Source organism: Schistocerca americana, chromosome 6 (genome assembly GCF_021461395.2).
Source record: "Schistocerca americana isolate TAMUIC-IGC-003095 chromosome 6, iqSchAmer2.1, whole genome shotgun sequence".
Lineage (NCBI taxonomy): Eukaryota > Metazoa > Arthropoda > Insecta > Orthoptera > Acrididae > Schistocerca > Schistocerca americana.
The window spans coordinates 28091763-28117056 of NC_060124.1; the positions used below are offsets into that span (position 1 = coordinate 28091763).

At 39.8% G+C, this 25294-nt stretch overlaps 1 protein-coding gene across 2 annotated transcripts in view; it reads right to left on the bottom strand.

Moving 5' to 3' along the window:
* Positions 1–476: 476 nt before the first annotated feature.
* Positions 477–25294, bottom strand: part of LOC124619558 — a 128118-nt gene continuing 103300 nt past the window's right edge. Inside the window, exons 8-11 of one of the 2 annotated variants that reach the window (XM_047146041.1) lie at positions 24214–24428; positions 13311–13547; positions 3194–3309; positions 477–1000 (exon numbers count right to left, since the gene is read on the bottom strand). In XM_047146041.1, coding sequence (XP_047001997.1) covers positions 924–1000; positions 3194–3309; positions 13311–13547; positions 24214–24428 — 645 coding nt within the window. In that variant the 3' untranslated portion in view covers positions 477–923. The remainder of the gene's footprint in view (positions 1001–3193; positions 3310–13310; positions 13548–24213; positions 24429–25294) is intronic. The other variant, XM_047146040.1, reaches the window with a different exon arrangement.

A 25294-nucleotide genomic window follows, 5' to 3' on the forward strand; every position in this document is an offset into this window, starting at 1 on the left:
TAAACTTACCAAAAACCCCTCATATGACCCAGTTCAGTACAAAATAGTCAAAATTCTAAGATATTAAAACGTCATAAAAGTCAGGGCCTAGAAGAACTGCCTTCTGTCAGATTCCTAGAATTAAAGTGGTATAAACATGTTGAGTATCTAGTAAGAAAATTATGTGACTTTGCATTTGCAGTGTGAATATTAGCTAGTGCCCCTAGCAGACAAGGAAAAATCATGTATCATAAGTATTTCCAATCTATTGTAAGCTTTGATATTATTTTTTTGGTGAGGCTCAAGTAAGACTCGCATATACTGAAAACTGCAAAAAAGAATCATTAGAAACTGGCTGTACATCCAAGAGAATCACGTTGCCCATTATTTAAAAATCTAATGTTCAACAGTTTTCACCTTACGTATTTATATTATCATTTTTTACACAGGAATTTAGAAGTATTCAAGGAAACTTGTTTTGCTCATTCATATAATATGAGAAATATTGATAATTTTTTGCTCCCTGTCACACGTGCAACTACATTTTGAGACACCTAGTAAACTGGAATGAAAATTTACAGCAAACTAAAGCCAAGAACATTCAGAGTATGAAGCTGGACTTACCAGAAAAAGTTACGTCATTCCTCCAATGATCTTATAACTCAGTTGAAGATTTCATAAAGGATGAACTGATTATTTGATGGGATGTAATTTATCAACTTAAAATTAATGACACTATCAGGTCTCATTAACTATAGTTTTATATCACTTAAATTATACTACTAATTTTTTTGACATGTCTCCTATGCTCTAATCAAATGTTTATAGCATCTGTATGTTAGGAGATTACTAAATCACAATTCATTTTTTTTTTTCAGTTTTAATAGACTTCTTGTTTTGTAACACTGTATGTACAAAATTACTGGCGCACAGCAAAACTGATTTTAAAATACTTTGTCACTGATGCGAAGAAGTTCATAACAGTTGTATGATTCACAGTCACTTGTAAGGTCCAAGGTATCTGGAACAGAAGATTGTTTAGTCAAATAACAATCAGTTTCATTTTTGATTTTGGATACATTCAATGTACAGCCCACAAAGTCTAACTAAAATTAGAATCTATGATAATTAAGTGATGCTAAATTTACTATAACCATCCACTTCTTTACATTAATGTTCTGATGACTTTGACATCACAGCAAAATGAAGAGCTCTTACTTTAATAGAGTAAGAATGAATTACTGTAGGTCGTTCATTGAATTCTTGCACAGAGTAAATTATGTAACCATTATTAACTAGGTGTTTCTGACCACTTCAATTGGGAGTAGTAAAACCTTTTAACCTCCCCATTAAAATGAGCAGAAACATTGTTCTAATTCTGATTGGATAAAAATGAGAGAGTGACTTTGTCAGTCTTTTTGAAGGAACACTACCAACATTCAGCAGATATTTAGATAGCTGGGTGGAGCCTACTTTACCCTATTCAAAAATCTGTGAATGATGATTTGAAACCAGCTAATAATGTTTACAGAGTTTAGTTAATCTGTAAAATGAATAGTTACGGGATCTATATCCTGTGGCTGTCTTCATTCATTATGAAAAGGAATACACCTACACATGTTGGAGACCAGGATTAAATCCGTTTATCTCACATCTGAGAGGTAATACTACCTTTTTCCAATCTTACCATCATGAACTACTTTAAGAACGACTTCTCCAAATACATAACCCTTGTGGTCCAAAAACATTCTTCAGATCATAAATGTAATGCGGACTTTTCTGTTTAGCATATGTTACCCAATGCTTGATTATTAGTCATCTCTGCCACAGTCGCCAAATTCTGAACACCTTCCATGCACTCAAGGGTTGAAAAAATCTTAACTATGATACTTCAATACTTTAAAAAAGTACATTTTTAGACCAAGAGTGGAATGCACTTTGTGTGTATTTACTGCATTTTGTGCTTGCTTTAAAAACCATGGTGACTGTGTGGCATAGGGTTATTAATCACTCATTAAGTGGTACGATTGACTGCCTTTGAGTATGCTGATGTGAACAGAGATTTAGTGAGACAGAACTCATTGGCATGCGATGCCCATTCCAAATATGGTGCTGCTGTGTAAATTTGTTGGGTCACTATGTCATACTCCAATCTGTTGATTAATTTTGTCTGTTCCAGTACACCACTTGCAGGAACACTTTCTTCAGCATACTTATATAATAATAGATCAGCATTAAAGTCTCAAGTTGATAACTTTAATAGTTTCTGAGGAACATAAATTTACTTAAGACTCTAAATTTTCAGTCTTTCATAAAACTAGCTTCCTGGTACACTAGTGTAACACTGCATATCTTATAAGTGTTGTAACTAAACATCATCTTGTCCAACAGTGCTAAACTAGCTTCTAACAACACAAGTAAGATTATATTGCAGATATTTCAGAATGTCTATTTTTATTTAAAATTCTTTTTATTTAATAATGTACAGCTTTTATGCTATCTGAATATGCAGTGGAACAAATGAAGAGTATAGATGATGAGATGTATGTAACATATTACAGTCTGGTAGTGGATCACTTACATTGTATGAAAGCCATTTTGTAAAACAATCAGTACTTGTATACATTGTATGAAAGCCATTTTGTAAAACAATCAGTATTTGTATTGAGGAAATCAACAACCCTCATTGTCCACAGTCTGTCTCCCATCAATCACAAAAAGAGCATAGTACCATGTTCTAGAGACAGTAGGCTAACAATACCAATTAATTGTACAGGTCTCAAAAGCTAGTGTTAACTGCCTTCTATTACACAACCAATCTTCTGTGGGTAAGTAGTTACCTTTCCCTTATTTTATGTGTTTTACCTTTCTATTTTTAATTCATGCAGAGTTCCACTAATTCATGTTTATGGTTAATTTTCCTCAAAGTTCTTTGGTCACCACCTGTTTCAAAACCTCATAGCACCATGAACTGCTTGAAATAATACCTATTTACTCACATAGTTCCACATGTGGTGAGCAGGTAATGGAATGTTTAGGAATCAAGAGCCATATTTAGTTTTCATCAGTCCAGTAAATTTGTTTCCTACTCCTTTGTTTTACGTGCACTCTTTGCTCCCCGCAAATTAATATGCAACACAACAGATGAAACTGTCAAGAATTTAGCTAATTAACACATTAATTCAAGTATAAGAACACAGTTTAGACAACTTACCTTCTTTGTAGCAAACTTTCTCTGGAAATATTGGTGATTTAGTGAAAACAAACATAGATTTCACTTTTAAACATTTGTTTTCTGAAGTCAAACTTAATCCAAAGTGCAGAAATTCACTGAAACCAATTAACATTCCATATATCAAGAATTGAAATAGTATTAAAATGGTACTGTTTACAACATCAAATTAAGACTATAATAGTGTGACATTAGCATGTAATGTGTGTTATGAATAGTTAACTAATTCATGTGCAGTAAGCATTATTTACATGTAACAAAGGTTTCAGTAAAATTCACCAATTATTTAAACAGTACAATTAGGGAGTGCATATTATTTCATTAAGTTCAAAAAGTTACCCACAGTGTAAAATGTTAACACATTTACACTCTGTGTAATATTTCATTTTCATACGACAACTTATACTTAACAAATGGTTAGAGCACTCTGGCAGCAAAACAGCTTGTAAACAAAGAGATACAGATGTTGTTGGTGTCAGAAGTTTTGATGCAAAGGAAAACCACAGACTATCAACTAAATAACACACCTACATTTACACTCTGCAAACCACTGAAGAGCATGACAGAGACTGTATCCCACTGTACCAGTTATTATGGTTTATTCCCGTTCCATTCACATATGATGCATGGGAGGAATGATTGCTGGAATGCCTCTGTACCTGCAGCAATTACTCTAATCTTGTCCTTACAATCCCTATGTGAGCAATATGTAAGGGGCTGTAGCACATTTGTAGAATCATCATTTAAAATCTGTTCTTAAAGCTTTGTTAGTAGACTTTTTTGGGATAATTTATGTCTATCTCCAAGAGGCTGCCAGTTCACCTTCCTCAGCATCTCTGTAACACTTTTCCACGTATCAAACCTGTAACCATTCATGCTGCCCTTCTCCGTATAAGTTCAATATTCCCTTGGTACAGGTCCCACACACTTGGGCAGTATTCTAGAACTGCTTGCACGAATGTGTGTAAGCAGTCTCCTTTGTAGACTGATTGCATTTCCCCAGTATATAACCAATAAACCAAAATCTACCACCTGCTTCACCCACAACTGAGCTTATGTGATTATTCCATTTCATATCCCTAAAAAGTGCTGCACCCAGGTATTTGTGAGAGTTGGCGGATTCCATCTGTGAGTCACTGATGTTAAAACAACAATGTAGGAAAGTATTTACCATAAAGAAGACACGTATAAAGTTGGCCAAATCCAGCATCTTCGGCCTGGCATTCCGATTTGTGATGCTGGAGTTGGTGGTCACGTGTGCATTAGGTGTGCTTGCTTCTCTCTCTCTCTCTTTCTCTCTCTCTCTCTCTCTCTCTCTCTCTCTCTCTCTCTGACAAAGGCTGTGGCCGAAAGCTTTATGCGAGTGTCTCAATTGTGTCTTCAACTTGACATGTCTTCTTTATGGCAAGTAGCAATCTTGTCTTTTCCTACATTGTTGATATTCATACCTGGAGTTTCCTTTGTTTCATTGATATTATATATATTCTGCTATGGTAGTCACTGAAGGCTTCACTCATTGCTCTTCTGACACCAAAACGTGTTTCATTCAGCATCTCTATCCATAGTCCAATGCTTTATTTTACACTCATTCTGTAGTAGCCTGTTTCATTAGAAATTTCTTTACAGTGAGTGTATAGCATAGAGGGTCACTCCCATCGTTAACTGTTCTACTGGATATATATCTAACCAGTGCATGGTCAACTATTCTTTTAAACATGAGCCATAGCTCTTCTACATGCTCTTGCACTATGCTGAAATTTTTAAGTTCCTCATTTAGATATAACACTACCGATTTTTTTATCTAGCTTTCTGAACACATATGCCTCTCTGCTCATTTTAGTTGTTCTTTGTACTCTGGTAATCGTTGTTGCCACAACCGTGTCACAGTCACTGATACCAATTTCGATGTGGACACCCTCAAAGAGGTCAGGTCTATTTGTTGCCATTAGATCCAATATATTTCCATCATGAGTGGGGTTCCTGTCTGTCTGTTCTAGGTAATTTCTAGAGAAGGCATTTAGTAAAGTTTCACAGGATGTCTTACCACACCCACCACCAACAAAACTGTAATTGTCCCCATTAATTGTTGGAGGATTAAAGTTTCCATGATTGATTACAGTATGATTGGGGAACGTACATACAAGTGAACTGATGGTTTTCTCTTACATTTTCAGTTACATCAGGAGATGACAGAAGCATCCAATTACCATTTTATTTAAACCCCTGATACTGAGTCTTGCCCTTGCTGTTTCAATTTCCGTCTCCGTTGATTTGAGTTCCTTGTCTACTGCGACAAGTATACCACCTACACTTCCCATTAGCCTATCCTTTCAATATAAATTAAATTTTCTCCAAAAATCTCTCTGCTATCAATTTCAGTTTTCAATCACTTTTCTGTACCTATTGTTATGTGAGCTTCAATGCTTTTCAGAAGCTCTTTGAATTCAGGCACTCTGTTGCGAACGATTCGACAGTTGACCACTTGGATTTTAGTACTCTCACCTGTGTGAGGCATTTCTTCTGATATTACGATACTTCTGAGTTTCTTACAACTATCGTTATCTGGATTGGTTGGAGTCACTTAATCTAAAAAAAAAAACCAACACAAACCACCTTGTGTCCACCCTGCACACATTCGGCTACCTGGTAACAGCCTCTTATGTGTAGTGTACACCTGACCCATTTAGGGGGACCCTACAGTTCTCAACCCTATGGTGTAAATCCAGGAAGTCACAGGCTAACTTGTCACAGAATCTTCGAAGGACCTGGTTCAGTCCTTCCACTTATCTCAGAATCAAGAGGCCACAATCAATTCTGCGGACAATGCTTAAAACTGTGAGCTTCATTGAAACTGCAGGCACATGGCTGGTACCTTCTCTGCGTCGCTGGAATGATCCGACTATGACGTCTGAGCCCAGATGACAGGCATAATTTGCTGTAACGTGCACCACAATCTGCAGCTTGTTCCCTTAGTGGATGAGTAATGGCAGCTCCTGTACTTTCTACAGAGGAGACAGGATCCACAGGACAAGATAGTACTTGAGGTACCTTTGGTACTGGTACTACAGGCAGACTCTCAGGAGTTCTTATAACACACTGATTCGCAGCAGCTGCAAATGGTTTGACAGTAGTCGCAGCAATTTCCAGCTGCTTACAAATGTAACCAACTCATCCTGTGTTTGAGAACAGTATTCACAGTGAAGCTGCATTTTGGCTGGTGCAATGTATAACAGCACAGTGAACAAATAATTTTAGACTAAGCCAGCAGTTTATCTTTTGATCTGCCGAGCTAAGAAAGTACTAATTCCCTGTCAGAACTGAAGCAAATACACAAAATGAAATTTCTAATAAGGCAACAGAAAAACATGTGGTAAAAATTACTAGTTACCTACAAATTTTTGAAATTAATTATAGTTGCTAACAAACTTGAAAACAGAGTTAATTTATAATAAATTTAGATAATGTATCTTCTTTAAGGGAACACCAGATGTAACCCAATATGTTAGCTACAAAATAATCTACAGTTACTAAATCACAAACACTGATTAATAACAAATTATATTATGCACAGGACAATGGTAACTACCAAAAACTCTCAAAAATGCATGCTTATTTACATTAACATACAGTGAAATTCGGGGTGATTTATTCTTTCGCAGTAACTGTGAATCACAACACTGGCTTGCTATGAAATAAGTTATCCAAAAGACTAGTACTGGTAACTTATGAAAATGAATGAGGGTCGATGAATAAGTAATGCTCCACATTTTTTTTTTTTTTTTTTTTAATTGCTGTTAACATACATAGACAAACATCCTTGTTGGTGCTTCACATTTGATGGATGTTCTGTGCGCCGGTGAAGTTTCGAACCATTCTGGCAAATGGTACAGCTGTAGTACACCATCAAAATGACGTCTACATAGAACTCACATTACAAGCAGCATGCTGTAATTGAATTCTTGTGTGCAGAAAAAGAAACTGTGATGAACATCCATAAACATTTGTGTACAGTGTATGGCGATGCTGCAGTTGATAGGAGTAAAGTTGGGTGATGGGTAAAGAAAGTTACAGCCTCAGAAAACACAGAAACAGAGCTCCGTGATCAGCCAAGCTCAGGACATCATGTCACAGCCACTGCTCCAGACATGCTGATTCATGCAGACACCATTATTCGTGCTGACCAGAGCATCAGAACTCAACAATTGGCTCTACAGTTGTCGGTCAGCACTGGAACTGCGCCTGTAATAATCAAGACTCTCAGATATTCAAAGAGGTGCTCACGATGGGTTCCATAAATGCTCACAGCGGACACAAGATCCAAGGAAAGACCATTTCATCTGAATTGTTGGAGCGTTTTGAGACCAATATAGAGGAGTTTCTGTCACGGATCGTTATGAGGGACGAAAGCTGGGTGCACCACTTTGCACTGGAAACAAAAAGGCAGTCCATGGAGTGGCATCATCCTCATTTGCCACAAAAGAAGAAACTCAAGACAACCCCCTCTGCCGGAAAAGTCACGGTGGCACTCTTCTGGGATTGTGATAGCATCATTATTGTGCACATTTATGCCAAGAGGGTCAACCACCAATTCAGAGGCATACATGAAGATTCTGAATAAACTCAAGAACCGTTTTCGATGTGTTCGATCAGACAACAATCCAGCAGAAATCTTGCTCCAACATGATAATGCACGCCCACACACAAGTCTGAAAACCTGAGAATACATTGCCAAATTGGGTCAGACATCAACGCCTAATCCACCCTACAGTCCAGACCTGGCACCCTCAGACTTCTCCTTCTTTGGGCCGCTTGAAGAACACACTTTGAAGATAACGAGAGTGTCGGTCATAGAGTGAAAACAAGGCTATGCCTACAGGACAAGAGCTTTTACCAGCAGCGAAGATATGCTCTTCCACAAAGTTGGCGTACAGCCATAGAATGTGATGGAAACTATGTAGAAAAATAGGACATGGACAAGACATGTTGATGTATATTGTCACCAAATTCTGACTTAACAATAAATATGTTCTGAGAAAAAAAAAAAAAAAAAGTGGGATATTGCTTATTGAACGACCCTTGTATTTTTGTAAGTGTCTCAAAATTCTAAAAAGAGTAATCTATTTATCATATAATTACACGATGAAATTAGAGAACGGTGGTTTTGAACAGGGGTAGACTTACAGTTCACAAAATTTTAAGAGTGTACAAATAAGTTTAAGCCTGCAATGGACATTAACAGCACAAGTTTATCAGGGCACTAGAAAATGTTCGAAATTTTCCAATACAAACAGGCATTTATACAATCAATGCAAGATTATGTAGAAGAAATGCAAACAGTAAATATCCAAATCTAGAATTTCAAACCAGGGTACAAATCTTGCACACGTGGTCTCACACAAATGAAAATTTCTAAGTGAGCTTTTACGTATAAATAAATGTACATATTGCACAGGTTTTTCACTTAGCTGTTTCTGTGCCAACTTCTGCACTGGTGTCCCAAAGAAGAACACTGCAGCATGAATATATCTCAGTCAGAATAGAGAAATGTGCAGTACCAACATAGTAAGTCTTCTGCATGTTGCAGCCAACAGTGCAACTTCTCTGACTAGGCACTTTGTTTAAGACCTCATCAATGTTAACGTGCCAGGATGAGAACCGATATGAGGTGGCATGATGGGAAGTGCAATGAATGGGAACCCTGCCCCAGGTGTTAACAAACCTACTATTTGTGAAAACTTTAGTGACATTTGGCATCCTGAAAAACTGACAAATAAGCAAGGGACTAAGAAGCTAGATAGTGACTCACTTTACAACATTAATTCATACATTCATCCTGTACTATATATTTCATAAAAAAAGATAACTTTCAGGAATGTAGAGTGGAAGAAGTTGTCCATACACAGCAGGGAGTCATCCTGACTACTATCACGAAATTGAAAGCTGCTGCTAATGGTTGTGTTGGCAGAGCTATTGGGAGCCTCATACCCACCAAGACAACAAAGGTACTGCAAATACATTCTTCTCCTATTTGTCTCCTATCCAGGAGATACAGAACCTTCCACTTTTTGACAGCCTAACTGTAAGTGGGAGTGTCAGTGGCAGACCAAGGGGCTCTGTACAAGGGAGGCAGCAACCGGGAAGAACTCAGGGTACTACAGTCATATCCTCTTAACAAGTCCAAGTTATAATCTCTCTCTGAAACAAACTGAGCCAGTGTTTTATAGATGACTTCAACCTGTGAGGTGAAAGTTTGGTGGTTTGTTGCACAGCTGGAGGAGGAGACGGGGATGCTACCATGACACTGGGAGATTTCGCAACCACAGTGCTAAATTTGAGGTTGCATGTCTGCTTGGCCATGCCCTTAATGTAGCGAGATGTAGCAAGAGCAGTACTGTCTGTGCCAGTTGGTAAAATGCAGGGTTTCCAGCTAGCCAACAACTTGTGAGCGACCAGGTAAGGCACTTTTTCCTTCACCTGGATCTCCCGGACAACCCCCTCACCGAGATACTTGGGACAATCTCAGGAGGCGGCAGCATGGTTGCCGTTGCAGTTGATACAGCGGGGAGGAGGAGGCGGACAATCGTCCTCATGAGCAGCACTATCACAGGTTACACATTTGGCTGGGTGTCGACAGGGCTCTCTAGTGTGGTTGTAACGATGACAATGGTAGCAGAACATTGGGTTCGGAATGTACGGTTGTACTGTGATAACTTCACAGCCTGCTTTGATCTTTGACAGAAGCACAACTCCACAAAAAGTGAGAAAGAATGAGTGTGGGCAATAAGGATGCATCTACCTTTCTCATAATCCGATGTACTGCAATGACACCCTGATCAGGAGGTACATTTGGATTTCTATCTCAGTCAGACCATCGAGCAGGTTAGTGTAAATAAGAACACAGGAAGAATTCAGCGTACGATGGGCCTCGACATGAATGGGATAGCCGTGGAGGAGCTAAGCTGCAAGTAGTTGTGCTTGAGAATCAGTCGTCTCCAAAAGTGAAGTACCATTTCGTAACTGAGAGCAGGATTTCACAGGACCAGTGATTCCATCAACACCTTTCTGAATAATAAACTGACTTACTGTAGCAAAGGACTGACAGTCTTCAGTATTTGAAACCACAAGAAACCATGGTGGAGCTGGGTGTGTCTTTGAATCGTTAGTCTCATTCCGCGTATGTGTGTGAGACGGTGACAGTGAACAAGATGATTGGCTCATTGTGAGAAAATCCCCCATGATTGCCAGTGTCTCCAATGGCGTGCTCCTTCCAACTGGGAGGGGCCACGCAGTCCGTGACACGACACCTAAAACTACACAACCACTCCACATCGCACACTAAACTATCACCCGATATCATTAACATCCATCCATCACAGAACCTTAGAACATATTCTAAGCTCTCAAATAATTACATAATTTTAATAAAATGACCTCTTCCATGTCAACCAACATGGATCCCGAAAAAATCAGTCACGCAAAATCCAACTCACTTTTCTTACATTACATCCTTAAAGCCATGGATTATCACAATTACATAAATGCTATATTTCTTGACTTCCAAAAAGCATTCAACTCAGTATCACATCATGCTTTTCAACAAACCCACAAGATTTGAGACAAAAATTTGTTACTAGATTTAATGTTTGTTGGTAGGGAGTAAGCTGCATGTTATCATGGGTTGAAAATTATAAACAGGTACAGCAGTAACATCAAGCATGTCCCAGGGTAGTGTCTTGTGACCTTTGCTGCCCACGTTTTACTTCAATGACCAGGCAGACAGTAGTAACTTCAGGCTTTTGGTGGTGATGCTGTTATCTGTAATCAATTACTGTCCCAAAAAAATGCATAAATATTCAGTTACATCTTTTAAGTATTCAAAGGTTGTAAACTTGCTCACAATGTTCAGAACTTTAACATTATGCACAAGAGAGAGAGAGAGAGAGAGAGAGAGAGAGAGAGAGAGAGAGAGCTTACAGAAAATTTATGTAACTCATAACAGAATATTGTTTAAGCGTGTTGGGGATCCATACCAAATAGGACTAACAAGGGACACTGAATGTTTACAAAGGGCAGTACGAATGGTAACAGGTTTCTTTTAATTTACTTGAGGGCAATACAGAAATGCTGAAAACCCTGAACAGGCAGATGCTTCAAGACAGTAAACTATAATGTGAAAGCCTGCTTACAAAGGTTTGAGAGTGAGTATTAAGTAAAGAATCGAGGAGTACGCTATCACCCCTGTATATATTTCTCCTGTAAGGACTACGAAGTCACAATTAGACTAGTATCAGTGCCACAGCGATACTGAAAATAGCCATTATTTCCATGCTCCACATGAGAACCAAACAAGGTGAAACCTTAATCTGTAGTACCATGCTTAATATCTTTTGCCATGCATTATACCATGTGTTGCAGAGTATGGAGTGCAAGCAATTTTAGCCAACACTGTATTTTGCTGAAATTAATTGTTATATAACTGCTTTAGGGTTAAGAAGCCTGACAATGACCAGGAGAGCAGCATGCTGACCACATGCCCTTCTGTACCGCATCCAGTGGCAGATGATGGCACACTGGTCGGTCAGGCTCAATTGCCCTGTCTAAAGCCAGAACATGTAACTATCTACCTATATAACTGCTTTGTATGTAGAGGTAGAAGTTAAAAACAGCAGCTGAAGAACACAGAACCAGCAGTGGCTTTCTGAATACAAGCTACTTTTCCCTTAAGGCACCTTTAATGCAAAAGTAATTACCAGAATTACCATTGTGAGTAGATACAAACTAATCATTTGTTCCAAAATATCCTTAACAGCCCTTAAGTAGCTGCAATTTTCTATTAAAATACAACTTGTGTCAATCCACTCTCTTGAAAGATCTCATCCACGAGCTTTATGGGTCATCATCTGATGACTGAATGATTGAACGTAAAAAGGATATACACTCTTCACAGTCTCGACCATTTCTCACTACTCTGCAGCAGTTTTGATAGATGTCCACTGTGATGGCACTTTGCCTTGAGTGCTTGTTTAAATTTTACAGTTCAATGAAAAATTACATTTATGTGATTTTTATGGTTTCTTATTTAACTGAAAAGGGACTGATTTATGATATTCATTGTATGAGATAAACAGATGTTCACAAAGTGTGAACATTACATAGTAAACTAAATATCAGATTAATAGCTATATTTCAGTGAAAGATGTTTACTGTACATCATTTAATAACTGGCACTACAGCAGTAAATGAAATTAATTATGTTGCTTATGCTCCACAAGTGTGTGTGTGTGTGTGTGTGTGTGTGTGTGTGTGTGTGTGTGTGTGTGTGGGCGCGCGCGTGCCTGCGGGGGTATACCTGTCCTTTTCTCCCCCTAAAGTAAGTCTTTCCGCTCCCGAGATTGGAATGACTCCTTACCCTCTCCCTTAAAACCCACATCTTTTCGTCATTCCCTCTCCTTCCCTCTTTCCTGATGAAGCAACCTTAGGTTGCGAAAGCTCGAATTTTGTGTGTGTTTTTGTGTTTCTGTGTGTGTGTCTATCAGCATACCAACGCTTTCATTTGGTAAGTTACATCATCCTTGTTTTTAAATAACATAATTAGAAATATTTGGCCTGTAAAATAGCTTGTAACTGCTAACTATGAAATATTAACTAAAACTCTCAACTTAGGGTCTGAGTGACCTACTCCTCCTTTTTAAACTTTTCCAACCAATCCCTCTTTCCTCCCAGAAAAAGGAGCATGCAAGGTATTTCTAGGTTTAAGTTTTTCTCCTGGCACTGTTAGTAAATCTGCCTGTTGAAAGGTAAGTACTGACTAGCATTTCTACCTTGTTATTTTAACTACTGCATCACATGCAGCAATTAGTATTTTTGAGCAGTTAGTAGTAGCAACAGTAGTAGATAGACATGTTTCATATCAGTACAAAGTAGTTATATGAAATGTGACCTAGGTGTAAATTAAAATAATAAAAAGCATGAAGCAATGCTTAAATCATAGGCAGCAATTTGTGACTAAATGCATTGTATTTTCAATACCTGATCAATAACTGTAAAATAAATACACACTAAATATAGAAAGCTAACATTATTTATGACAGCAAAATACCTGTTCAGACTCTGCAGAACTAGTGCCATATCGACAGTAGTGTGCATTTTTATTGTTGGTTTAATTAACAAGTCTTCCAGACTGTGAACAGTAGAGTCACAGAAAACTACTGCATCTACTGCTAATGTTGATAAATAGTCTCTGTCAAGTAACAGCCACCTCTCAGCAGCTACCACAAGTTCAAGTGCAGCATGCCTCTTTGCCAGCCAAGCCATACAGTTATCAACATCCGATATCCTGAAAGCAATGACTTACTAAGTTGAAATCAAACAATGGAAAATCCAGGATGGAATGTAAAAATATTATGAAAAGGAAAGTCGCTACACACCATATAGCAGAGATGCAACTCAGCATCTCCGCTGTATGGTGAGTAGCAATTTTCGTTTTCATAATATTCTTACTAAGTTGAAAACATCATAAACTTTGGATAATCCCTTAGAGGAAGCTGTTAGCTGAACGATACATATTTTTAAAAGGGAAACTACTATGTATAAAGAATTTAATTTCACAGAATTATCAACCATACTGCTATCTTTGTTGCCCAATGGTGAAAGGTAGATATTTCTTTTAAGGTACAATTAAAAAGTTTTTATAAATTGTGGCTTTTACAAAATAACTACAAAATTTCAATTTTTGTTTCATTTTGAAAATCAGGGATCAGAGCAACACAGTTGCATATATTTTTCTGGGAGTGGATAATACCCACACCAATCAGAGCGACATCTTTTGCCAATGGTTAGTGACCACAAGAAGATACTGCCATTTTGTTCAAATTCCCTATAACCATTATTATTGTAATTGTAAAAGCAAAAAAGATGGAAGATTTAAACTTTTGTACTGTTTAGGTGCCATTTGTATCTCATTTTGAAGGGATACGATTTATCATGAATCACAAAAGCAAGTAGGTGTAACTGAAAATTTACGAGGGGCGTTCAATAAGTAATGCTCACTTTTTTTTTCTTAAAGCATGTTGGTTTTAATCAGGATTCCAAGTACACCATATTATTCCCTACTCTTTTGCTACATAACCCTATTTTTCAACATAATCTCACCTCAATGCGACAGCTTTATGCCACCTTACTGGGAGGGCCTGTATGCCTGCAGGCTACCACTCTTCTGGTCGACATTGAAGCCAACATCGTGCTGCATCAATAACCTCTCCATTGTCCACGTACTGCTTCCCGCAGAAGTGCATCCTTCATTGGGCCAAACGGAGAGAAGTTTCTCTTTATGGTCTTCTGTTAGGTGACGAGGAACCCAGCGGGCACACACCTTTGAGCACCCAAATGGTGGAAGAGAGTGTGTGACACTACCAACAGACAACCAGTTGAGTAATGAGATCTCTGGTTGTGATCCATCAATCTCCTGAACGAGAATGTCTGCACATCTAACATTGCAGGAGTCACAGCTGTGTGCAGCTGGCCCGCACATGGGAGATCGGGCGGGTTTGTGCAACCTTGTTGCAATGACTGACACCCCACCGAATGACTCACCATGCTTTTGTTCACAGCCAGGTCTCCGTAGATATTCTGCAAGTGCCTATGAATATCTGCAATGCTCTGGCTTTCCACCAAAATAAACTGAATAACAGCCCTCTGCTCGGAACGTACCTCCATTACAGACTCCATTTTGAAAGTCATATACAGTGAGACCATCTATTGGAATTTCATGGAACTACAAGGGCTGAAGGGAGAATAGTCCACAATGTCCCACAACAAAATCTGCACTTATTTAACCAAAATTTATCAAGAAAATAAAGATGTGTTTTATTACTTATTGAACATTACTGGAAAAAAAAAAAAAAAAAAAAAAAAGGGGGGGGGGGGGGGGGGGGGGGGGAACAAGTACTTTATTTGAGAAACAATGATAAATTACACTTTAAGTAGAACTTATTTTGCTGAATTCCCAACTTCTGTGTGAAATGCTTAAAAATGCAAAATACTGAAGCTATGATATTAAAGATACAAGATACACAAAGCAAAAAATTACATATTCTAGATGGTTGTCACAATACTATGGCAATATCTGCAGCTTAAAATATTTACACAGTTTCAAATTTAATAAATCCCATTAAAAAAATAAAAGATTAGACAAGTGTTAAATACATCACTGACTACAAAATATTAATTCAGTGAATTTATGAAGTTGAACAATATTTCAGGTAGTATGTATAAAGGGCTGTCAAATGGAAACGAGATGGAAAAACATAAGTAAACTGTTTATTATTTCAAAAGTAATAGCCATAACTGTTAAAACATTTATACCAGTGTGAAGAGATGGTAATGCCTTCACAAAAAAATGTTTGTGACTGCCGAAGGAACCATGATTGTATGCAAGCAAGCGTCTCTTTGCCTGAAGCAATCAGCAGCCATGAAGTTTCATAGGGAAGCCCTTGCACATCCTCCATGCAGTCCCAATCCTTCCTCATGTGATTTCCATATACAATCATGGTCCTGTAGGCAACTGCAAACATTTTCCATGGAGGCACTGACCATCTTCTCTCAGTGGGATGAAGGTATTAACTTTTTCCATAAGTCATTTTCATTTTCATTTGACTGCCTCTTGCATAAATTAAATCGCTGGTGGATGCAATAGCTATAAAAAAATAAAAATAAAATAAAAAATTTAAAAAACCAGCTGATATATCACACAGCTGCAAAATTTTCTGGATGCTAATAATAAAAATTCCCAACAAGAGTTAGCAAACAGTGACATCATATTTATATGCAGCTTTTTAACTAAAAATATGAATAAGAAATATGACATTCACAGTATGCCAGCATGCAGTTATGTAACATGAGGCGTATTATGGCAGGAAACAATAAAGTAAAACTGCATATCTGCAGAATAACTTGAGATATTCCATAGTTATGAGAAAGATGTTTCCAATATTTAACATTAGTACAAGAACACTATCACAGATATCATAAATACAAAAGTTCACCTGAGACACTGATAGTTTTGGAACCATAAAGTTCATCAACGAAGGATCTGGAAACTTAAGTTTATTACTGCATTTGATGTATCCTTAGTTACGTAGTGTCTCTTGCTCAATACAGTGCTGTTTGCGCACCACATGTTACTTTCCGAAGCATTGAAATCAGGATTGTGACGCGCTTTTGTAAGCCACTCATAGCTCACGTCATGTGATCTCGCCAGCAGATTACAGCGGATATTCCGTGCATAGGACACGTGATGTAGTCAGACAATGGCAACATCATGTTAAGTAGCGCGTGTACACAAATTGGAAAAGTTTACCGTTTAAATTAATATACATATTGTTGCTACAAGAACAGAAAAGCTTTCACATATAATATTGAACTTTTTGGCACATGTTTCACTTTAATATACATCACACAAATGTGCCAGTAAAATTTTTAATAACGACATATATTTGTGAACTTCTGGGCTCGAAATTTTTCTAAATGGTCGTCCTCAAAGAGTTGATTTTTTTAAATGAGAGTCAAAGGTTCTGTGATTTAAGAAATTCATTGTACACTCACACATAGTTCAGCTTGCATAAAATGAAATTTACTTTGCAAGTAATACTTTTCACACAACCATTCAGTATATTTTCCTGTGACCTGTTAGAAATAGGTATGTTTCCGCAGTTGCCAGAGACCGTCAGATAACAGGCGTCACCACTCTTGCGCAGCTACGATGACCCCAGGAAGCCCATATGTTCATACAGTGCACATTTGTATGTCAAGATTCAGATTTAGATTTTCTTGGAGTACCAGTACTGTATTATCTCATGTTTGGTTCTTTATTATGGCATAATGCCATATGTGCTATTAGATGAAAAGATGTAATTTTGAAATGCAGCGAACACTTTAAACTAGCCAGTAGCATGGAATTAAACATTTTGTTTCAAATAAATTGACTGCCTCGGCAGAAGAGATTAATAAAAGCCAAATTTCTTTTGCAAACCGACAAAAATAACTTCATTGTTCGGCAAGGCGATTAATGCTTGACTATCAAAGGTGGAAATAAAATAAAATCTGAAACTAATAACATATTTTAGCCTTCCGTAATTAAGTGAATGTATTTTAATTCACTTGATAGCTCCCAGCCACAGAAATCCGTTTTGTTTTCATTTTACATGAGAGCAATAAACGAAGAGGAAACAGTAAACTCACTAAACGTAAACACGGGTCACATGGAAACTACTCACCTCTCCACTGCAACAGACTGATCTGTACATCAGCACCAGATCAACGATATTTCGGAACCGCAGCAGCACTAGTAATGGTATGATTTTCATCTCCCTCCTCCCCCCCCCCCCCCCCCCCAAATACATTTCCCCCTGCGTCAATAATAAGCTGTTCAAATCTGAAGTCATTCTGAGCAGTTGCTCTCTTTGCATAGTGTTTGCAAATGAACTTAATTACGAACAATCTGCAGATGCAAGAGACACTCGTCTCTGTTCGTGAACAGCTGAAATTTGTTTTTTGTTTTAGGGTGCAAAACAACTAGGGTCATATGCACCCATGTCAAAACTATAGAACACAAAAACAGAGGGGAGTTAAAAACGACTACACGTCAATCCCAATAGACGTAAGAGAAGACGGCTAAAAACTAACTCAGAAGGAAAAACCAAGCGGAAATATAAATGGTTTTAAAAAAATTTAAAAAAATGGACATTGCGTCAGGAAATTGCGGACACTTAAAACTTGGGTGCAATGTGCACAAAGTGGTGGGGGAGTGCCACTTAAATGGCAATCGTTAAAAAGGTAGTGCCCCGTACGCAACCTAGTTAAAATGACCACCTCGCAATGGGAGGGCCAAGAGGAGGTCGTCCAAACCACCAGGAGAGACTTAATAATCTGGAGCTTATTTTCATGAAGGGAGGACAAGTGGTGATGCCAAAGTGACCCTACCTCCTGACAGATGGCAACACTGGTCATCAGAGGGAAGATAAGAACTAGCGGGCTGAGGTACGAGGCTTGCAGCCTTGGCAGCAGCCCCATTTCCTGGCACACTGGCACGACCAGGGGCGCACATAATCATTACGGTGGCTCCATCAAGAATGAGCAAGTGACAGTTTTCCTGGACCAGTTGCACAAACAGATGGGAGGTGTAAAGGGCACAGAGACTTTGAAGGGTGCTCAGAGAGTCTGAGCAGAGTACACAATTGAAAAACCTGTGTCATTGGACGTACTCCATGGCCAGATACAGGGTGAAGAGCTTTGCTGTAAATTCTGAGCATTATGCCAGAAGCCAATACCAAAAAATATCGGCACCAGTGATGAAGGCACACCCAACACCATGGTCAGTCCGAGAGCCATCAGTGTGCACAAAAGAACAAACACGAAGTTCCATGCGAAGGTCGTGAAACTGAAGACGATAGAGCAAGGCTGGAGTAGTGTCCTTACGAAGCAAATGAAGGCCAAGATGAACACGGACCACTGCACAAAACAAAGGTGGTGAAGGTTTCACATTCATAGGGAAAGTTGAGTAGCGTGAAGTTAGGTTGCTGGAGCAAGAGCCATAAGCAAATTCCAGGAAGTAGCAGAGAAGAGGGACATGCCCCATACTGGCGATCAAAGGATTCATCGAAGAAGGAGCCATAGGATGGGTGGCAATGCACAGCAGACAAACAGCGTGCATACCTGCCGAGGAGAAAGTCATGGCAGTAGGACAGTGGTACTTCAGCAGTTTCTGCATACAGACTCAACCAGGCAAGTGTAAAAGGCACCAGTGGCAAATGGGTGCCACGATGGTGGATAGTACTGAGACAGCGCAAGAGGGACAGATGCGCAGATGCATAAACAAAACACCCAAGGTCTAGTTTTGAACTGGCAAGGAGCCTCAATGGTACTTGGTTTGAGGACACCTAGGACATTGAGAGTCTGCATACAGCAGACTGCCAGGTAAGACACATGGGAGTGTTTCCTATCGAGCATGAGCCCCAGGAATTTCGTAATTTCAACGAACGGAAGAGCAACAAGCCCAAGATGTAAAGATGGTCGGAGAAACCAACTGCGCCACCAGAAATTCATACAAACTGTTTTTTCCGTGGAAAAACGAAAGCCATTGTCAATGCTCCATGAGCAAAGACGTCAAGACATCGCTGCTCAAGGAGACAAGTCCATGGAGAACTGCAATAGATCGCAAAAAGTGAGCCAAAGATGCCTGGCGGGAGACAGGCCATTGTAGGGTTAATGGTGACAGCAAAGAGGATGACACTCAGGACGGCACACCGTTTTCCTGGATAAAGGTATCAGACAAGGCAGAACCATACAAACCTTGAAAACTCAGTCTTTTAAAAATTTCTCAAGGAAACAGGGCAGGTGGCCATGGAAGGCCCACGTGTAGACAGTATGGAGGATACCAATCCAGTAGTGGACAAAGCGACGAGATGGTCAACTACAGAACAGCGCGCTCAAAATCCACTTTGTGAGGTTGTTAGTAAAGTGCGAGACTCGAGCCACCATACCAGCTGGGCATGAATCATATCTTCCATCAACTAGGAAAAAACAACTGGTGAGAGATGGGGCGATAGCTAGAAGGAAGGTGTTTGTCCTTACTGTGCTTAGGTATGAGTATGGCAGTGGCTTCATGCCAGCATCTAGAAAACATGCCCTCTGCCCAGATGCGGTTGTACCTATTAAGCAAAAAATGCTTGCCCGCAAGAGAAAGGTGCTGCAACATCTGAAAGTTAACAGCATCTGGCCCTGGGGTGTAGGATCAGGATGAAGTGAGAGCATGCTCCAGCTTCCTCATCGTAAAGGCACATTGTACCACTCACGATTCTGAGAAGAGAAGGGTATCGCCTGAGTCTCCTCTGCTCAGTTCCGATGGAGGAAGGCAGGGTGATAGTGGGAAGAGCTCGAAATTTCCGAAAAATGGTGGCCCAAGATGTTGGATATAGCAATAGGGTCCACAATGATGTCATCTGCTACTATCAGGCTGGAAATTGGGGAAGGGATCTTGGTTCCAGACAGCTGTTGGAGGTTGGCGCACATGACGGATGGAGGAGTTGAACTGTTAAAAGAACTAATAAAGGAAATCCAGCTGGCCTTTCTGCTATCCTGAAGAACGCAGTGACACTGTGCATACAACTGTTTGTAACGAATGCAGTTTGCCATCGTAGGATGATGCTTAAAAACATGGAGAGCATGTCTCCGTGTGCGGATAGCATCGCGGCATGCCTCAGTCCACCAATGGACCAGGACACAGCGAGGACCGGAATGTTCTGTGGTGGTAAGGATAATGTTTGTAAGATATTCTACCTGGTCATCGCAACTGGGGAAATCTTATTCGTCAAAGGTCGCCAGGGAGGAGTAAGGCCTCTAGTCAGCCTTATAAAGCTGCCATTTGGGTGCGCACGCAGGTGAGGGAGTCAGCAATCAGATGGCACATGGCAATGGTCGCTCAAGTATGTGTCAGAGACAACAGACCACTTGAGATGATGGGCAAGCTGGGCAGTGCAGGATAGATCCAAATGAGAATAGGTGTGTGAGGAGTCAGAAAGGAATGCGGGTGCTCCTGTGTTAAGGCAGAAGAGAGAAGTTGATTAAGGTGGTCTGAAGGTTCAGGGCGAGTCCCAAGGGGGATGGTACACATTAAAGTCACCGAGGAGCAGAAATGGGTGAGGTAGCTGCCCAGTGAGCTGGAGTAAGTCTGCCCTGGGGACATTGAACGATGGAGCGATATAAGTGGTACAAAGGGAAAAGGTCAAGTGAGGAAGGTAAAGGCGAACTGCAACAGCTTGAAGATGGGTAGTCAGGGAGATGGGTTGACTATGATCATCATCCCGTATGAGCAGCATGACTCCCCCATGAGGTGGAATGCCGACCTCAGGGGGAAAGCCAAAACGGCTTGAGAAGAAATGTGAAAACTCAAAGCAGGTATGAGGACTCAATTTTGTTTCCTGAGGGCAGAGTACAAATGGATGCTGCGATTATAAAAGCAACTGTTAATCCTCTTTGTCGGATCGAAGGCTGTGAATGTTCCATTGGAGGAGACTCATGATGAAGAAAAAATGAAGGGATATCACCTTGGCGACTGCTGAGAGGAGGCCTACAAAGAGTTGCAGATACAGGGCACAGAGGCAGGACGATCCTGCTCCAAGAGGTCCACAGACACGTCTGCTTTTATTGTGCTGTCAGCCTGCTGAGCCCATAGCAGAAAAACAGTTGGTGGCGTGCACCAGCATCACGGAGGCCGGCCAGATGAATGTATCACCTGGCAACAGCATCTAATAGGATCTTCGAGTCAGCGAAGGAGTCGGCAGAGTTTGCCTATGTTCGACTTTTTTTAGCCTTTCTGGTTAGTAAAGGAAGACTCAGTTGTTGGATGAGCAGAGGGACGTCGGAAGTCTTCACGGGAGTATTTCTTCTGTCCTTTCCAGCCTGCCGGTTGTGTAGCTGGTGACTTCACCCTGTGAGGTGAGAGTTTGATTGCTTGTTGCACAGCTGGACGAGGTGATGGCAATGCTACCATGACACTGGGCAATTTCACAACCACAGAGCTGAATTTCAGGTTTCATGTCTGCATGGGCATGTCTTTCATGGAGTAAGATGTAACAATAGCAGTACTGTAAGTGCCAGATGGTAGAACATAGGGTTTGCAACTAGCCAATAACTTTTGAGTGACCGGGTAAGGAACTTTTTCTTTTACCCGGATCTCCTGGACAGTCACTCATCGAGACACACCAGACAATCTCAAGAAGAGGCAGCATGCTCACCATTGCAGTTGACACAGCGGAGAGGAGGTGGCAGACAATCGCCCTCGTGTGCATCCCTACCACAGGTTACACATTTGGCCAGGTGTCAACAAGACATTCAAGTGTGGTGAAACTATGGCACTTGTAGCAGCACATTGGGTTCAGAAGGTACGATCGGTTTGTGATAACTTCCCAGCCTGCTTTAATCTTGGATGGAAGCACCACTCTATCGAGGTGAGAAAAAGGGTGCATGTGGGCACTAAGGAGGCATCTACAGTTTTCATCACCCAATGGACAGCAATGACAGCCTGATCAGAGAGGTATGTTTGGATTTCAGATTCGCTCAGACCATCGAGTAGCCTAGTGTAAACAACACCAAAGGAAGAGTTCAGAGTTCTATGGGCCTCGACACAAGCAGGATAGCCACAGAGAAGTGACGCAGCAAGCAGTAGTTGTGCTTGAGAATCCGAAGTAGTCTCCGAAAGCAAAGTGCCATTCTGTAAATGAGAACAGCATTTCACATGGCTGGCAATTGCATCAACATCTTTCTGAATAATGATCAGATTTACCATCGTGAATGACTGACCATTTTCAGTATATAAAGCCATAAGGAACCATGGTGCCGTTGGAAGGCTCTCTGAATCGTTAGCCTCTTTCCGTTTCCGTTTTATAGACGTTAATCGTGAAGATGATTGGCTCATTGCGAGAAAATCCTCATGATTGCCAGCATCTCCAATGGTGTGCTCCTTACAACTGGGGACCCCCTTCACAAGGGGCACTCCCGCTTTAGGTGATCGTTCACACCTCAGGTCACACCCTCCTGGACACCTGACAGAGGGACCGATCGGCAATTTGGGAAAGTAGCAGCTCAAGCAGTCAGCCTTCCCTAGGCCTGGTCTGTACCAGAGGTATGTGCAAACACTACCTGTCAACCCAGGGCTGGTAATTACACGTTACCCAGTCACCTGTTAGGGTCAGACACATGAGCCTGTCTTCAGGAGCACACAGTGAGGAGGAAGAAAAAGAGGAGCCTCAAACACCAAAGCGGAGGAAGGATAGGAGAAGGCGAATGAAGAAAGGAAAAGAATGAAAAACAGTGGTTAGACTGTTCTTATGTCAGAGACAGATAATGCAAAACATTCCCAAAACCACCCCAGACATGTTCCCCACAGGATGGGCGCCAAAAAATAGTAAGAGGATAAGCATGCAGCACAGAGGGGAAGAGATGCTGCAAAGGCTGCGGCCCCATAGTCGCCAAACACAAACCAGCCAAAGAGTGGCAAGCCCCCAGGGTTGCTGAAATTTGTGCTGCTTACACTTACTTGGCTAAACTATTTCTTTCATGTGTTACACTGCAGCACTGGCAGTTGATGCCCTAATATAAATTGTCGGTGCCAGTGAAAATCATTACAAAGTTGATATGAAGCACAAGAATTTTACTACAGAATACAACTACAAATAAAATAAATTACACTACAGCAGATATATTCATCCCGAGAGAATGAGCAACTGTGTTGATATTTAGACCAATTCTCCTTTATTCTTCAGTCCCAGTGGCATATTTTTAATTACATGAAATATTCCATTCACTCTGGATCACCTTCAGATATAAGTAGTTGTGTCCAACTGATCTTGTCTGTGTCAGAACCTCACAGTGTACTGAGACTGAATAATGAATGAGAAGTGTTTGAAATAAATTAGTCAAAAATACCACCAGCACTAGTCCCTTCCTTCAGTTGTGAAACATTTATCCTGTTGAAATTTTTCCTCACTTCTCAATCTGAGTCCATCAGTCACAAATCATAATCAGCCCTATTATTCTTCATCATGAATATTTTCTTGTCTACCATTAAACATGATGCACCACTTTTGAACTGAGTCATCATTCACCACATTTCAACCAGCTTTGGTTACCAGCCTATAAATTTCTGATGTACTGTTTGCTGTACATATCCATCCAAAATTTTAGGTAGCATTCCTACGTGGCATTCTACCATTTGTTTTAATCATAAGTACACCTGCTCACTATTAGCTAATGATTATATACAAAAATATTGTAGGATACTGTGAAATAAACTATTACGAACTAAACAACCTATAATCTTTTTGTATAAGTGCTACATTGTTTCATTATAATTTAGAAATCAACCACTGTTGTGGCTTGTACACTGCCATTTTACAGGAAGTGCAAGCTGAAAATAACATCACATAGTAATTAAAAGATTCAAATACCTTCCTGAAAAAATTAAATCCTGCTTCATCTGTTTGGGTGTTAGCAGATTTGTGCTCAGAAAGATATGTAAGTACTCATTAACAAGCTTCTCCAGACCCATTTCAATAATTATTTCCACACATTCATTACCCAGAAGCTCTGGCACTGTTTCTCGTTCACCAGAAATCAGCTCCTTAATAATCCTTGCAGCAGTTGTGCAGTTTGTGGGACGTACCTGTTTTGAACAAAATAAGAGATTGATGTATATTTATGGAAAATACTCCAGTACAGGGCAATCAAGACAGAGTCAAATAGGCACAAGGCTGGAGTAGGACTAATAACTAAGAAGAAAATACGAATGCACGTAATCCACTATCAACAACATAGTGAACACATCATCATACCCAAGAAAGACACAAAACTTAACACCTGCCACAGTGATACAGGTTTTTATGCCTACTAGTTCCATAAATAATGATGGGAGAAAGAATATGTAATGAGATAAAAGAAATAATTTAGTTAAGGGGGCTGAAAGTTAACTGGGAGTAGAGGGTAAAATAATAAGGATGTGGACTGTGGCAAAAGAATGAAGGGGAGATCTGTCTGGTAGAATTTTGCACAGAGCATAATTTAATCATTGCCAACATTTGTTTTAAGAATCATGAAAGAAGGTCATATATGCACAAGAGATCTGAAGACATTGGAAGATAAATTGAAATAACCACATGATGCTAAAGTTTGCAACAACTAACTGAAACAGAGGAAAGGAATACAACAGATGACAAAAGCTTAGTTTAGAGAGGTGAAACAGTGAAGGCAGCAGAGGAAAAATTATGCAAGAAGATAAGGCCTAATAGAAACCTTTCATCATATGAGATACTGAATTTAATCTATGAAAGAAGAAAATACAAAAATACAGCAAATACTGCAGTCAAAAAAAAGACTGGCAAAGCTGCAGGAACATATCACTATGGAAAAGATAGGTACCACTTATAGCAAAATTAAAGAGACCTCTGGAGAAGAGAGAATCGCTGGTATGAATATTATGAACTCAGATGGCTAACAATAACCAAGCAAACAAGAGGAAGCTGAAAGCTGGAA